General features: G+C 36.8%; 1 protein-coding gene across 8 annotated transcripts in view; it reads left to right on the top strand.

Annotated features, from left to right (window-relative positions):
• Window positions 1-16,109, top strand: part of ABCB4 (ATP binding cassette subfamily B member 4) — a 98,721-nt gene that overhangs the window by 29,787 nt on the left and 52,825 nt on the right. For 6 of the 8 annotated variants that reach the window (XM_066353803.1, XM_066353799.1, XM_066353802.1 and 3 more), the window contains 7 exons: window positions 4,014-4,071; window positions 5,490-5,681; window positions 7,071-7,242; window positions 8,671-8,795; window positions 11,301-11,472; window positions 13,707-13,820; window positions 14,916-15,026. In XM_066353803.1, coding sequence (XP_066209900.1) covers window positions 4,014-4,071; window positions 5,490-5,681; window positions 7,071-7,242; window positions 8,671-8,795; window positions 11,301-11,472; window positions 13,707-13,820; window positions 14,916-15,026 — 944 coding nt within the window. The remainder of the gene's footprint in view (window positions 1-4,013; window positions 4,072-5,489; window positions 5,682-7,070; window positions 7,243-8,670; window positions 8,796-11,300; window positions 11,473-13,706; window positions 13,821-14,915; window positions 15,027-16,109) is intronic. The other 2 variants (XM_066353806.1, XM_066353804.1) reach the window with 2 other exon arrangements.

Below are 16,109 nucleotides of genomic sequence, written 5' to 3'. Positions count from 1 at the left end.
GCTGGAAATGGGGAGGCAGTCAGACAGACTCCTGCATGCGCCCGACCGGGATCCACCCAGCACGCCCACCAGGGGGCGATGTTCTGCCCCTCTGGGGCGTCACTCTGTTGCATCCAGAGCCATTCTAGCGCCTGAGGCAGAGGCCACAGAGCCATTCCCAGCGCCCGGGCCATCTTTGCTCCAATGGAGCCTCGGCTGCGGGAGGGGAAGAGAGAGACAGAGAGGAAGGAGATGGGGAGGGGTGGAGAAGCAGATGGGCGCTTCTCCTGTGTGTCCTGGCCGGGAATCGAACCCGGGACTCCTGCATGCCAGGCCGACGCTCTACCTCTGAGCCAACTGGCCAGGGCCCCTTACTCATTTTTAACATTCACCTGCTCAACAGCGTATTCTAAGTGCCCGTAGTAATGTTCATTTTGTCCATAGGTGAAAAAAATTGCAAGTGAGGACGCCACTCAAGAAGCAATATGGAAATATCTTAAATAGCATTTTTATCTTTTTTTTGGTCAAGTATTATTTAATATTTTTTCACTAAGATTTTAAAACTCTTATAATCTAGTTTTGTGTACCTCTTTTATTGTTCTTATTTAAATATTTATTTAAGTATTAAAGGCATGAAATAATAAACTACCTTTTGGTATATCATTTTTTATACTTAAAACAGTCATTACAGAGAACAAGTTGTTAAATTATTTGAATCCCACCACTGCCTGTACACACACATATCTGAAGGTTTCCTAAGATTTTGAACAATGATTTCTACAAATATCACAGCTTTAGAATAGCTTGTCTGTCTCTAATTTCACAGTTCCAATTTGGCATATCAAGGGTGCATGTTTAAGAACTCAGGAAGAAAATGAACACACAGAACTGAACTCATAAACACAAAAGTAAAATAGAGTATGATTCCTCGGGGATCTGATAGCTGGTAAAGAGCTAACTTAATATGTACTACTTTACTGTATCAGTAGAAATTCTAATCCTGAGGGGGAAATTATGCCTGGTAATTGGTATATAGTAGTTTAAGTTTTAAATAAATCTCAACCTTATCTGCCTTTTTTTTTTAATTTTTTTATTTATTTATTCATTTTAGAAAGGAGAGAGAGAGGGAGAGAGAAAGGAGAGAGACAGAGAGAGAAGGGGGGAGGAGCAGGAAGCATCAACTCCCATATGTGCCTTGACCAGGCAAGCCCAGGGTTTCGAACCGGCAACTTCAGCATTTCCAGGTTGATGCTTTATCCACTACGCCACCACAGGTCAGGCCAACCTTATCTGCCTTTGAAAGAAGATAAGGAGGATACACAGCACCCAGAAAACATGACCTCTGGGTTGTTTACACATGATAAAGGAACAAAGTTAAACTAGTATCTCTCCTAGCATAATGGAGAATGGGAAATATATACCCCAGTTTGTTTTCTCACCAATACTGAGATATACAATATACAATATACAATATCCTATTATTTTGTGAATGCATCAGATATAGGCCGCTTCCTTTCTATATATTCACTTTTGTGTTTTTTATTAAATTTATCAGAGTGACATTGGTTAATAAGATCATATAGGTTTCAAGTACTGTATACATTTCTGTGATACACAATCTGTATATTGCATTGTGTGCCCACCACTTAAAATCAAACCATCTTTCATCACCATATATTTGGCCTCCTTTACCCTTTATTAACTCTCCACCTCCTTTCCATTAATAACCACCGTACTATTGTCTGTTTCTATGAATTACAGTTTTACATACCGCATATGAGTGAGATCTTATGGTTCTTAGCATTTTCTGACTGGCATTTTGCTTAATATTATATAGCATAATATAGCATAATATTCTCAAGGTCCATACATGTCACAAATGGCAGTATTTCATCTTTTCTTATGGCTACGTATACATTGTGTCTATGTACCAAATCTTTTTTTTCCATATCTTCTTTATCCAATCCTCTATTGAAAGACCCTTTGTTTGTCTCCATGTCTTGGCCACCATGAATATATATATATATATATATATATATATATATATATATATATATATATATATATATATATATATATATATTTTTTTTTTTTTTTTTTTTTTTTTTTTTTTTTTTGTATTTTTCTGAAGCTGGAAACGGGGAGAGACAGTCAGACAGACTCCCGCATGCACTCAACCAGGATCCACCCGGCACGTCCACCAGGGGCGACGCTCTGCCCACCAGGGGGCGATACTCTGCCCCTCTGGGGCGTCGCTCTGTCGCAACCAGAGCCACTCCAGCGCCTGGGGCAGAGGCCAAGGAGCCATCCCCAGTGCCCGGGCCATCTTTGCTCCAATGGAGCCTTGGCTGCGGGAGGGGAAGAGAGAGACAGAGAGGAAGGAGGAGGGGGATGGAGAAGCAAATGGGCGCTTCTCCTATGTGCCCTGGCCGGGAATCGAACCCGGGTCCCCCGCACGCCAGGCCGACGCTCTACCGCTGAGCCAACCGGCCAGGGCCCCATGAATATATCTTTGCAAATAAATATTTTCAGGTTTTTCAGGTAGATACCCTAGTGAGGGGTTGCTGGGTCATATGCTAACTCTTATTATTAATTTCTTGAGGAACTGCTATACTATTTTCCATGGTGGCTGTATCAGTTTATATTCCTACCAGCAGTGAATGAAGGTTCTTTTATCTCCACAGCCTCTCCAACACTTGTTATTACCTGTCTTTTGATAATAGCCATTCCAACAGGTGTGAGGTTGTATCTCATTGTAGTTTTTATTTGCATTTCCCTAATAGCTAGTACAGTTGAGGATAGTTGTTGGCTGTTTGTATGTTTTTTTGGGGAAAGGTGTCTGTTCAGGTCCTCTCCCATTTTTTAAATTGGATTATTTGTTTGGTGTTGAGTTGTACGAGTTCTTTGTATTTTTTGTATATTAACTTCTTGTTGGAGCTGTTGTTTGCAAATATCTTTACCATTTGGTTGATTGCCCTTTTGTTTTCTTGGCAATTTCTTTTGCTTTTCAGAAGCTTTTTAGTTTGGTATAGTCCTATTCACCTATTTTTTTCTTTACTTTCCTTGGCTTTGGGGTCAAGTTTATAAAATGTCCTCTACAACCAACTTTATGTTTTTTAAAAAGTGAAAGTAAGTGATTATCACATGAATCAGTCAATATAGTATAGTGTTAGGAACTTTATAGTCCAGTATTATTAGTACAGTGTTATCTCAGTCTTTTGCTAGCTGTGTGACTTCAGGTAGGTTACTTTACCTCCCTGTGCCTCAATTTCCTCATCTGTAAAATGGGGATTTCTAAAACAATCCTACCTCTAGGGTTGGTGTGAAAGTTAAATGAATCAATACTTGTTAAGTGTTCAGAACAGAGCCTAGTATATAAAAAATACTCAATAAATGCTAGCTATAATGAAAACCATGTTTATCAAATAAGCTCAATTAATAATCTATTTCCTTCCAACTGATGCTGCTTTAAAAATATCACAATAGAGTTTTGCTTGTGAACAAGACATAGAATTCAGGATGATGAGTAATTGCCAGCAATCCACTGACTTGCCTCTGAACAACTGTGTTATCTTCCTTGTGTTTGACTTTTTTCCTTTACTATGGACCTAAGTCGGCCTTTCTTTTACTTAGGCCATAAGGAAGCATGTAAGGGAAAACAACACACACATGAAAATTTACAGAAGCAAGTCTCTATCAAGTGCTTTGAGCCACTAAGAAAAAGAGTACCTCTGAAATCCTGTTTTCTGTTTGGACCATTTCTTTTTTCCTCCACTCTGCTGCCTTAGGAACCTGCTTTGCCAAAGGCCGAGAGACTGATAGGCTGGAGGAGGAACCTGGGAGGGCCTGTCTTCCCCCATCTGGGCCCCAGATGTCCTGCACCTAAGCCCTTGGGCTCTTGACTTGAGTAAAGTGAAAGGAGTGCACTTGACAATGAAAAGAAAAGAGAAAAGATTTTTAAAACCTAGCAATATCTATTAATAGTTCAATCTTTCAAAAGTTTCTTATTTTTGTTTTGTTTTGTTTTTATTTAGTGAATTTTTCATTGTCAATGTTAAATCCAGGCAGAATTCTGGAAGAAGAAATGACTAGGTAATTGGCTAATATATATGCTCTTTACCTTTTGTTATACTCTTTAACCTACTGTTATCATTTATACCACCACCAATCCCGCCATTTGAAGTAAATTGCATACATAATGGACCTTTACTAATTAAAACTTCACTGTGGTTCTTAAGAATAGGATATTCTCTTCATAACCACAATACAGTTATCAACTTCAGTAAACTTAATATTGATAAGAGCTTTGATCTACTCTAGCATTTGTATTCCAATATTGTCAGCTGATCCAATAATGTCATTTATGCCACCCCACCCCACCCCACTTTAACCTTCTTAATGGAAATCTCAAAAGTCTATAATATAATATTTGTATGTTTACATATTAATTAATGTTGCTGATATAAATGAGTACTGTCTGTATGCTCTAATAGGCTTGAAAGGCTTCTATATGGAAGTTTGTAAAATTATATAAAAAATATATTTGAAAGTATTGAAACTAAATTTAATATTTTTAAAGATACAACCATCCTGGCCGATGGCTCAGTGGATAGAGCATTGGCCTGGCATATGGACATTCTGGGTTCGATTCCCAGTCAGGTCACACAGGAGAAGTGACCATCTGCTTCTCCCTCCTCTTTTACTTTCCCTTCTCTCCCTCTTACACTCCTGCAGCCAGTGGCTCAATTGTTTTGAGCGTGGCCCCAGGTGCTAAGGATAGCTCAGTTGGTCTGGGGGCTTTAGCCTCAGGTTCTAAAAATAGCTCAGTACTCAAGAATTGACCCCAGATGGAGTTGCTGGGTGGGTTCTGGTCAGGGCACATGTGAGAGTCTCCTCACTCTCTCCCCTCCTCTCACCTACAAAAAAAAAAAAAAAAGGTTACTACCTTTTCTCTAATTTAGTTAAGCCCTCACTCCAAATTAGTTTGAATCTATGAAATTTTACCATACTATTTAAATTTTTTTTCCAAATTCTGCCAAATAAGAAGACGGGTTTTTTGTTTTTGGTTTTGTTCTTTGTGTATGAGAAAATTTAAGAAACATTTAACACGCTCAATCTGTTTATTTCTATATTTGCAATATGTTGAATAGCAGTAGACTATTTCAGTACAAGACACATAAGGCTAAAATATTAATTATGAAAGAAGAATCAAATTATGTCTACAACTTCTCAATATCAGTTATAAAATAATTCATTAACACCACTATTTTTTGCAGTTAGCCACAAATGTATCTGTTTTCTTTGGCTGATAATTCAGGTAAATCGATTTGCCATCATCTTCTTATAATTTAAAAAAAGAGAAAAAAATTTTTAATGTTTATTTGTTATAATGTCTTATGCAATCTTTGTGATCAGTTCGGTAAACTTATATATTCTCAGTTGTGAAGATTACTCCTGAAAGAGATGAATAAAAGACAGTTTTTAAAATAAACTTTCTAATTATCTTCCAGATATGCATATTATTACTCAGGATTAGGTGCTGGAGTTCTCATTGCTGCCTATATTCAAGTTTCATTTTGGACTTTGGCAGCTGGCCGGCAGATTAGGAAAATTAGGAAAGAGTTTTTTCATGCTATTCTCCGACAAGAAATAGGCTGGTTTGACATCAACGACACCACTGAGCTCAGTACACGACTAACAGAGTAAGTGTATTGTTAATGTTACACTTGCATAAAGAAATTAACCACTAACAATGTGAAATTTTGTCATGGGAAGATTTTTTAAATGGAAAAAGTTACTAGATTAAGTATTTGATATGCATTGAAAACAGATGATCTGACAGCTGTTTGTAGCACCTACAGCATATGCTACAGTGTATTTTCCTTATCTGCTAGTTTTCCTCAGTTATATACAATGGTAGGTTTATTTGAGAATTGAGCTCACATTTTATATTTGTTTATCACTCATGAAGCTTACCACAGGGCCTGATAGATGTTTTATACTCAATTAAGATGGTCGGATGAATAACTCCATGATTGATTGAATCCACAAAGAGACTTGTTTTAGTAACTGATAACTCTTCAATTTGAGGACCTAGTATGTGCTGGTCTAGATGTTTGTGATATACCAGTGACCAAGACAAAGATCTCTGTCATCTGCTGCTTATGTTCTGGGGGGGGGGGGGGGGGGAGGGCGGGGGGGATGACAAACTTCTTACTGGAGGTCCTGGCAGGAGTGTAGTGAGCAAATGAGGTCAAAAAGGAGGGAAGATAAAGGCATTTAAGACCTGGTTGACCTCAGTAAGGACTTCAGTGTTCACTCTGAGTGAAGTGGGCAGCAACTGCATATTTTTATAATCTAGAGCAGTGGTCCCCAACCTTTTTTGGGCCACAGACCGGTTTAATGTCAGAAAATATTTTCACGGATCGGCCTTTAGGGTGGGACGGATTAATGTATCACATGACTGAGACAAGCATCAAGAGTGCATCTTAGGCAGATGTAACAGAGGGAATCTGGTCATTTTTAAAAAATAAAACATCGTTCAGACTTAAATATAAATAAAATGGAAATAATGTAAGTTATTTATTCTCTCTCTGAGGACTGGTATCAAATGGCCCATGGACCAGTACCGGTCCACGGCCCGGGTTGGGGACCACTGATCTAAAGAGTAGCCTGTTTAGACTTTGTTTTCAAAGGGTCACACTGGCTGCTGTATTGTGAATAGAGTGGGTGAGAATAGGGCCAATGGTAGATGCAAAGAGCACTTTCCTAATACCATTGTAACGCCCTTCCTGCCTCTGCTTTGAAACAAATTGACTCATGCTCAGAATGTTAACACCTCTCTAATAGGATTAATGGATTTAATAGTATCAACTTTAATAGTATTAACTTCTTAGACGCATGGACTATCCTGAATTTCTTCCTTTGTACAGTATTTAGGTGAGGCAAATATCATTCAAGAGGCTAAGACTCTGAAAGAGACTTGAAGTGTATGAACAAATCTTACCTGTCTATGTGTTTGTTAGGTGTCTGATTCACCTTTCTAACTAAAGACCTGCTGCCTGTAACCACCTAGGTGTGATCTTTTTTAGTGACATCTCCAAAATCAGTGAAGGAATTGGTGACAAGGTTGGAATGTTCTTTCAAGCAGTAGCCACGTTTTTTGCAGGATTTATAGTGGGGTTCATCAGAGGATGGAAGCTCACCCTTGTGATAATGGCCATCAGTCCTATCCTGGGACTCTCAGCAGCTGTTTGGGCAAAGGTATATGAAACTTGGGAATTTTTGTGTGTTAACCTACATATACAGAGTTATTTTTCAGATGCAGGATTCTGGTACTTGCATTTGTACAGATCAGTGTTAAGTGTCAGTTAAAACTACATTTAGAAGTATGTTGTTAGTATGGTGCTTTAATAAGAAAATTTATTTTAAATGTGATTCAAAATATCATAGTTACTACCTCAGTTAATGATCTTTTACACTGCTATTATTTTGGGGGGTAAATCTTCTGGCATAGTAGTTTAAATAACCTACGGTTATGTCCTTATTTAAGGAAACACAATTTTATTACTATTTTTTTTTTTTAATTTTTTTTTTTTTTTCCAAAGCTGGAAACAGGGAGGCAGTTAGACAGACTCCCGCATGCGCCCGACCGGGATCCACCCAGCACGCCCACCAGGGAGCGATGCTCTGCCCATCTTGGGGCATCGGTCTGCCGCAATCAGAGCCATTCTAGCGCCTGAGGCAGAGGCCACAGAGCCATCCTCAGCGCCCGGGCAAACTTGCTCCAGTGGAGCCTTGGCTGCGGGAGGGGAAGAGAGAGACAGAGAGGAAGGAGAGGGGGAGGGGTGGAGAAGCAGATGGGCACTTTTCCTGTGTGCCCTGGCCGGGAATCGAACCTGGGACTCCTGCACGCCAGGCCGACGCTCTACCACTGAGCCAACCGGCCAGGGCCACAATTTTAAAATATAATGTTCCCCCAAAACTATTGTGTGAATATAAAAAAATGTAAATAAAATTTGGATTTATTCTATTTATTTTTAATTGTTACCTTGGCAGTTAAGTGGCATTCTGCCAACTTTGCCGTACAATCAAATACAAATAACCTGTTCTGCTTCAACCAATACTGCAGAGTTGAAAATTTTTAATAGTAATTTCTACTCACTGATGATTTAGTTAATAAACCATTTGTATCTCTTTTGTTCTAATTCTTCCTTTACCTCTCCCTCACAACATCTTGTTAAGCCATATTATTATTTGGCAGAGTGCCTATTAGTAGATCTGGAAATATTCTTTCATAGTAATTCAAAATCACAACACAGTGAAGGAAAGGATGGACAATCCTTTCAAAGCAGTAAGGTTTTATTTTTATTTATTTTGCAATCAACAGAGAAAAAAAAAAGTAGTAAATATGGAACTTGAACTATCCCCAAAAACACTACTTAGAGAATTACATGTGGATTTCCTTTTCCTGACGACTCTTGGGGAGCATATCATGAGGGTGGATCAGATCTAGTCTGTATTCAGGTGGAAGAAGCCATTGGAGCTGATACACTGAATGTCATTTGTTTCATGACGTCAATGCTTAATAAAGGATAGGGTTGGGGGTGAAAAGTAACTTTCAGGGCTGGCCAGATTGCCTTTTAACTTTCCTCCCCATTCAAAAATCATGAATGTTTCTCTTCTGTCCAGATACTCTCGGCATTTAGTGACAAAGAACTAGCTGCCTATGCAAAAGCAGGCTCTGTGGCAGAGGAGGCCCTGGGCGCCATCCGGACCGTGATAGCTTTTGGGGGCCAGAACAAAGAGCTGGAAAGGTCAGGAAAGTTCTTTGTCCACTGGTTCGAAGAACCCACTTTTACATTTTGTTGCTCATTCTTTTGTGCTATATGTTCACTACTTTCCTTTTCTTAGTATTATAACTCCCTCACAAATATAGGTACCCCTCACTGATGCCTGGAGTTGAATGTCAGGCTCTATGACAGAGTTCTTTCCCTTTTATGTCCCATGACCATCTCTGGAAGTCTGATGAGCCTATAGACTTCCACCTTAGAATAACGATTTCAAATACATAAAACAAAATACATAGGATTACAAAAGAAACCAATTATATTGAAGTCCAGTTACCAAAGTATTTTAAAATTGTAATATAAGCAAATATATGTCTCTTGTTAACATATTAAATACTAAGAGTAACTATGGGTCTCATAGCTCCTGTACTGCTGAAGTAAGGATGTGGGTAAAAGATACTTTAAGATATCTGTAGCAATTGTAACATGATATGAAAACGATCTGAGATTTCTATTGGCAACAAATGCACAGTTACTGCTAGTACTACAGTGCTTTGTCGCCTGCATTGAAAATGAAAGGAAATGCTAAATTTCAGTTAGAGGTTAATGAAAATAAATATGTAATCCCCCCCCCCCCCTTCAAGTTCCTTGACCTTGGATCCCAGGTCAAGTACCCCAGCTCTAAAGGAACTTGATAGATTAAAAAAATATAAATGTTAGAACAAAGCCCACTAATAAATAAACTACTCTACTTTACTTAAATGTCCCCAACCAGGTTTCTCTAAATAACAGCAACCCCTAATATAGCCCAAGTATAATTCTGCATATTTCTTTTTGCCATTCTGTGGGACTCCTGATACCCACAAGCTCTGACTAGAAAATCTTGGACATTCTCCAGCTTTAAAAGTCAAATTTCCCTAGTTTCCTCCATTTTGTTTTCTATTATTCTATTCTTTAAGCCCTCTTCAAAACCACCATGTTCCTGGTTCTCTAACCTCTTCCTTTTTCTTTCTTACTGCTGCTTCCTGTATACAATAGCCCACACAGACCACACTAACCCTCAGGTGGACCTCAGGATGTGAGTGTAATCAGTGCTGCTCCATTAGCTGCAGTAAGCAAGCCGCCTAAGCGAAGGTAATTACAGCGTGTCCACCACTGTCACCAGAGCTTTGCGTCACATCGGGGCCAATGTAAATCTCCCCACACATGCCCTAGGCCCAGCCTAGGACCAATCCCAGAGCTGGACCTGGCTAGAGGCAGCCTCTCCAGGGACGTGGCTCTGCTAAGTGAGTGCAGTGCCCAACGCTGAGGAACGTACACTGAAGAGTTGGGTGCTTGAACTAAAAAAGACAAACACTTTTTAGTGGCAGCATACATTCTTTAAAAACATTCTCAACATTTCATTTGGTTCAACAACAACAAAAATATGATGTTAGTTTTTCTGTTAGAAACAGAAACACTCTATTTTATATGATAGTGTCCTCAATGTCTCCTTGTGTATCCATTGGACGTTTTTCTGAATTTAAGAAACCAAAATTAAATTTTACATACTCTCTGTGTCTAGTGTAGAAAGGTAGATTTAATTTAAATTGATGTAAAAAAATAACATTGTAATTCAATGAAATCATTCTAGACATTTATACCTTTGTATCAAAGAAGGCAGTAATATGAATTTCAATTACTATTCAAAAATATGATAGTAAAATGAACAATATTGAGAAAGAAATGAAATCTGAGGACAGTAGCAGTAATGATAGTCAGGTTTGGCCAATTAGGTGCCAGCACTGTACTAACTACTTTCTAAATGTGTCTGCCTCACAGTGATCTTACAAGGTCAGCACTAACTTCATTTTACAGATGATAAAACTAAAATCTAGAAAAACTGAGTAAGACCCAAATCCCACAAATTGTGACCACTTTATAACCGTGTTATATAACCTTGGCTTGACAGGTGAAGATCAGTTGATCAAAAAAATAATAACAACAAAAACAAAAGCTTATGTTTAAGTATAAGAACATGTGAAATTCCTGTCCCTCACCCAAAGAGGCACTAGATAGAGGAAGGATTTTCTTTTCTCTGAAGAAGAGAAATTAAGCTGTGTTAAGAATCTACCTATTTTAAGAGTCCTGAATAGTATTTACATTTTGGTGTCATTCCTGGTTGGCTTGGTTTCTCTCTTTTCACCTTAACCTTGACTTGTGATGCTGGCCATGAAGGTGATGATAAGGCTCTTTCATACCCCCGAGGTGAGAGTTCAATTCTGAATCAGCTGCAGGAACATTGGTTGGACTGATGAGGACCAAGGGAGATGGGTCCAGGCCAGTCAAGAGAAGCTCAGATTGCTTCTATCCCTATGTAGCCCTATCTGGCTGATTCTGAGTTGGTTCAGTTTCCAGGAAGCTGGATCTTCCCCCGGGATTTCTTACTCTGATGACTTTGTTTCTTAAACCTCCAACTATACAGGAGCTGAATATGGCTCAGACTATGGATTGTTTACTTAATATAACATTTTCTCCCTCATTTTCTGGTAGGTATCAGAAACATCTAGAAAATGCCAAAAAGATTGGAATTAAAAAGGCTATTTCAGCAAACATTTCCATGGGCATTGCCTTTCTGTTAATATATGCGTCATACGCACTGGCCTTTTGGTATGGATCCACTCTCGTCATAGCAAAAGAATATACTCTTGGAAACGCAATGACAGTAAGTTTTATGAGGAATTTAAAAATATTTATGAAGAATCTAAAAATATTGTTTATCCATCGACCTTTTCTTTATTTTCATGTTTCTCCTTTTTGAAGGATGAGCTGTGATTATAAACTTGTTTCTTCTGGTGAATCTTGGGTTAGCTGTCCTGCAGGAAGAGTTGGCCTTCTAGAATACATAAGGTGTAATTATGAGTGGCGGCAGGAAAATAGCATGTAGTAAGACTAAGTGAGAAACATATACAACATATAAAAGGAAGTACAGCCTGACCTGTGGTGGCACAGTGGATAAAGCATCAACCTGGAATGCTGAGGTCACTGGTTTAAAACCCCAGGCTTGCCTGGTCAAGGCACGTAATAGAAGCAACTACGTGTCGATCCTTTCCTCTCCTTCCTCCTTTTTTCTCTCTCTCACCTCTCTCTAAAATCAGTAAATAAATTTTTTTTAAATAAAGAAAGTTCCTTTCCACTACTAGTTTGTGAGATGTTGTTATCAAACACATTTTTTAAAAATTAAATACATTTATGAATGAACAAATATGAATTAGATCCATCTTCATTCTGCCCTTGATTTTGATTATATAAGAAAGTAAACATTATTATGGATAGGTCATATAGTGATAGAATGTTAAATACACATAATATAAAATATCAGCTATCTGAAATGTGAAAAATTACTTAATTTCTTTTTTTTTCTCAAAATGAAAATAGGTTTAGTTTAGGATTATGAAAATAATAGATACTCATTATTAAAAGAATTAGAATACAAAGTTTTAAAAATTAGAAATTTTTTAGAATTACTTTTAATGATAATTTTTGATATATATAATATTTTCCAGATCATTTTCTATATAGACATATATATTTTTCTTTCAAAACTAGGATTACATTATGGATATCATTTGTGACCCTCTTTCCATGTCAGTGACAATCAGGACAGCACATAACCATTCACATAGCACTCTTTTAAAACCTGAACTTTTCTATCTTTTGCAACAGAAGATACTGAACACAATATGGCCCTTTGCTGGTGACTTAATGGCCATTATGAAAATTAAATTAATCACTTCAAAATGTTTTCTAGAATGGTATCTCCAGACTCCATTGAGGTCCATTGCTGTGCCATTTAATTTTTATCATTTTGGTCTCCTCTTTGTTGGCTTAGAAGCAAGCTCTCCACCTTTCTTCAGTTCCATGCTTGCTAAATTTTGTAAAGAAGGGAGACTGAGTTCTAACTTTGCTCTTTACCTTTTGTGATGAATGTGTCCTCTCTGGCCTTGTCTCCTTATTTGTAGTATGTGGACAGTGACAGCTCCTTGGTAGGGCTAGAAATGGAATCTACCCATGGTGCAGGGAGCCCAGCAACACCCTCTGTATAAAGGGTTCTGGTGCATTAACTTTATAGCATCTATTTTGGTAGAGATTTTTTTGCTTTCTTACTGATCCTTTTCTGTATTGTAGACAGTAGAGAGATAGTGAGGAATATTTGATTTCTGGTTATATGAAGTGTTATTTTTACTGTCCTCTGAGAAAAGTCAAACTATGTGTAGAAGTTTCACTATGCCCAAAGAGAAAGGAGTCATTTCTCTTTATTTATGTTTTCCCCAGTTGAATTATTCTAATAATCTGGATTCCTGAAGCTCTATTCATAGCTTTTCTATATTGATTTATTTTCCTAGTAAAAATATGTAAAAGAAAATGTGTAAAGTTTTGTGTGGTATAATTGTGTAAAGGATTTACTAATCAAAGCACACAGGTATGATTTAGGTTTTATAATATGTAAACTACTTCTTACATTAAAAATATTATTAGGATATTTATGTAAAATGGTCATTTTTAAGTAGAATTCCATGGGTAAGAATCTACCATGTTTCATCTTGACATTCTATATATTCTATATATAGTTAGAGAAAGTCAAAATAATTATACTGATGGAAAATGCTTCAGAGTCAAGGAAGTAGATTTGAAAAATCTTTCTGACTCTGAATAAAGTTCAGAGGCAGAGCAATAGCTAGTTAGGCAAGCCAGACAAATATTTTTGAGGTTGAAGAAACCCATTGGTGCAATGAAATAAATGCTTTAATAACCTTGTAAATGTTGCTTTTTGGCTAATAAAATTTAAAAGAATAAAGCTAAACTCAACCCTTACTACAGTGTGTTCCAAACAAATCCTATGTGAGATAGTGGACCCCAGAACAGGGCTTGTAACATTCCTCATGTTCTCTTGTTCAGGTTTTTTTTTCAATTCTGATCGGAGCTTTCAGCGTTGGACAGGCTGCTCCGTGTATTGATGCTTTTGCCAATGCAAGAGGAGCAGCTTATGTGATCTTTGATATTATAGACAATGTGAGTCATTTATTATTTTAATGCTGAAAAATTTCCTGAGACTCAAATAATTAAATCTCGCTTTAGGTGAAATAGCATGGGAAAATTAATTATATGAAATTAACAACCTTTTCTAAATAATGAAGGAAACAAAATGCCTCTTAGTAATATTTCTGAAAGTTTATCTTTTAAATAACGTAATAGCCCTAATCTCATTTTGGATAGGTACATCTGCACTAGTGTTATTAGAGTTCCGAGCAAAGATGTTTTCTTTTTAGTTTTTTTCTTTTTCTCTTTCCTTTTGTAGCCTGACTGAGAATATTGTGATTTCTATACAGGATCAGTGGGTGGGACCAAAATGGGTACAGTACTTTGTTTTGCTGGGTTGCCCCCTTAAAAAAATAATCACTGCATGTTTAATACATTTTTAAATCAGCTATGTTGAATAAGTTGTACTGACTATAGTGGAATAAAAAAAATAGTTTTGACATATTAAAATATGTTACTGTTTATACACAGATAAAATGCAAAAAAGATCACTGAAATTTGATAATTTAACCCAAGCGCTTCCTCCTGTTTCATTGATCTGAGTTATGAAACAATTGCTCAGCTTCCAAATTCATTGAAAGTTTACATTGTTCCTAAATAACTTGACTCGAACCAATTGTATAGTCAGGCTTCTCAACCCAATCATTACATTTATTGTTGAGGAATAAGCTAATTTTCACCAAATGATGAAATACCTGGATATATCAATTATAGTATGTTTGTGTTAGTGTGGTTGTATAAACATGCATAGCTAACCATTTAGGACATTTATATATAAATTTAGGATATATATTCTATACAGATATGCTAAAATTTCAAAGTGAAATATTATATGAAATAAAATGAGTATATCCCTTATGTCCTTTTAAGGATATGCCTGTTTTCTGAGAATGAATATTTCCTTAAACACATACAAACACAATCTTTACCTTTGGTTCTACTTCATATATATGAGGGAGATTGTGCCATTCTAGGTCTTATTTTTGGAATTTGCTGAATCATATTCCTTAAAAAAAATACAATTATTTATTCTATGATGGAATAGTCATTGAATTTTGTTTTATTTAGAACCCTAAAATTGACAGTTTCTCAGAGAGCGGACACAAACCAGACAACATCAAAGGGAATTTGGAGTTCAATGATGTTCATTTTTCTTATCCAGCTCGAGCTAATGTCAAGGTACTGTAAATACTATTTATAGGCATTCCTAACAGAGGTTGTTAAGTCATCTTAAAGACTCTGAACCCGCTATTATTGATGTTATGAGCTTCTTTCCTTTTGGGTTATATTCCTTTATTTGATAGCTTTTTTTAAGGAAGAAGTTGAAAGTTTTTTTATTAAACTGTTTCTTGTTTTACTGCAAGGCTGTTGCTCCACTGTGTAAAAATAGCACCAGCTTAATGGTATATTGCAAAATTAAGATAGCATTGTTCATCATCTGACACTGTAACAACTAACAAAAACTTTCCTCCACTGCTAGTTATTTCCAATGGAAACACCATTAAGTATTTTGACCCAAATCCAGAGACAGATGTAAGCAAATTACAGTACAGGGTGAGGCAAAAGTATGTTTACAGTTGTGTACATAAAACAGAGTTCATTCTTGTATTATTACTTATTAATTATTGTATTATTTTCCATATGAGCAACTGTAAATCTACTTTTGTCCCATCCTGTATTATATAAGTCTTAAGATAACGATATCCTTGAATTATATACTTTTTATAAATAGATTATATACAGATAATTTCAGGAATTCTGAATATTGTAACTGTAGCCTGGCCTAAAAATTATAAGATGTTGGAAAAAGTTGCATATTGTGTTTATCTGCAATTGTCAGAAAGTTGCCTGACCTGCAGTGGCACAGTGGGTGGGGCTTCGACTTGGAGTGCTGAGGAAGCTGGTTCAAAGCCCTGGGCTTGCCTGGTCAAGGCACATATGGGAGTAGATGCTTCCTGCTCCTCCCCCCTTCTTTTTTTTTCTCTCTCTCTCCTCTCTGAAATGAATAAATAAAAATCTTAAAAAAAAAAGAAATAAATCTTTAAAAAATATATTTAAAAAAAAAGATTTTAAAAAAAGAAAGTTAAGGGGTATCTTCTTCCAGTAGCATTATTGTAAGTAGTGTTTTCCCCCCCATTGGTATTCCTAAAAGTTATTATTTTAAATCTTCTATCCACAACTATGATAGATTGGTGTTTCATACTACTTTATGTAGGGGGGTTCCATTTTCACTCCTTAGTAGATTTCATGTATTACTCATAT

This window comes from Saccopteryx leptura, chromosome 12 (genome assembly GCF_036850995.1).
Source record: "Saccopteryx leptura isolate mSacLep1 chromosome 12, mSacLep1_pri_phased_curated, whole genome shotgun sequence".
In the NCBI taxonomy this organism is placed as follows: Eukaryota; Metazoa; Chordata; class Mammalia; order Chiroptera; family Emballonuridae; genus Saccopteryx; species Saccopteryx leptura.
Note: the sequence above shows the minus strand (reverse complement) of the source record. Positions and strands in the feature narration are given on the sequence as shown.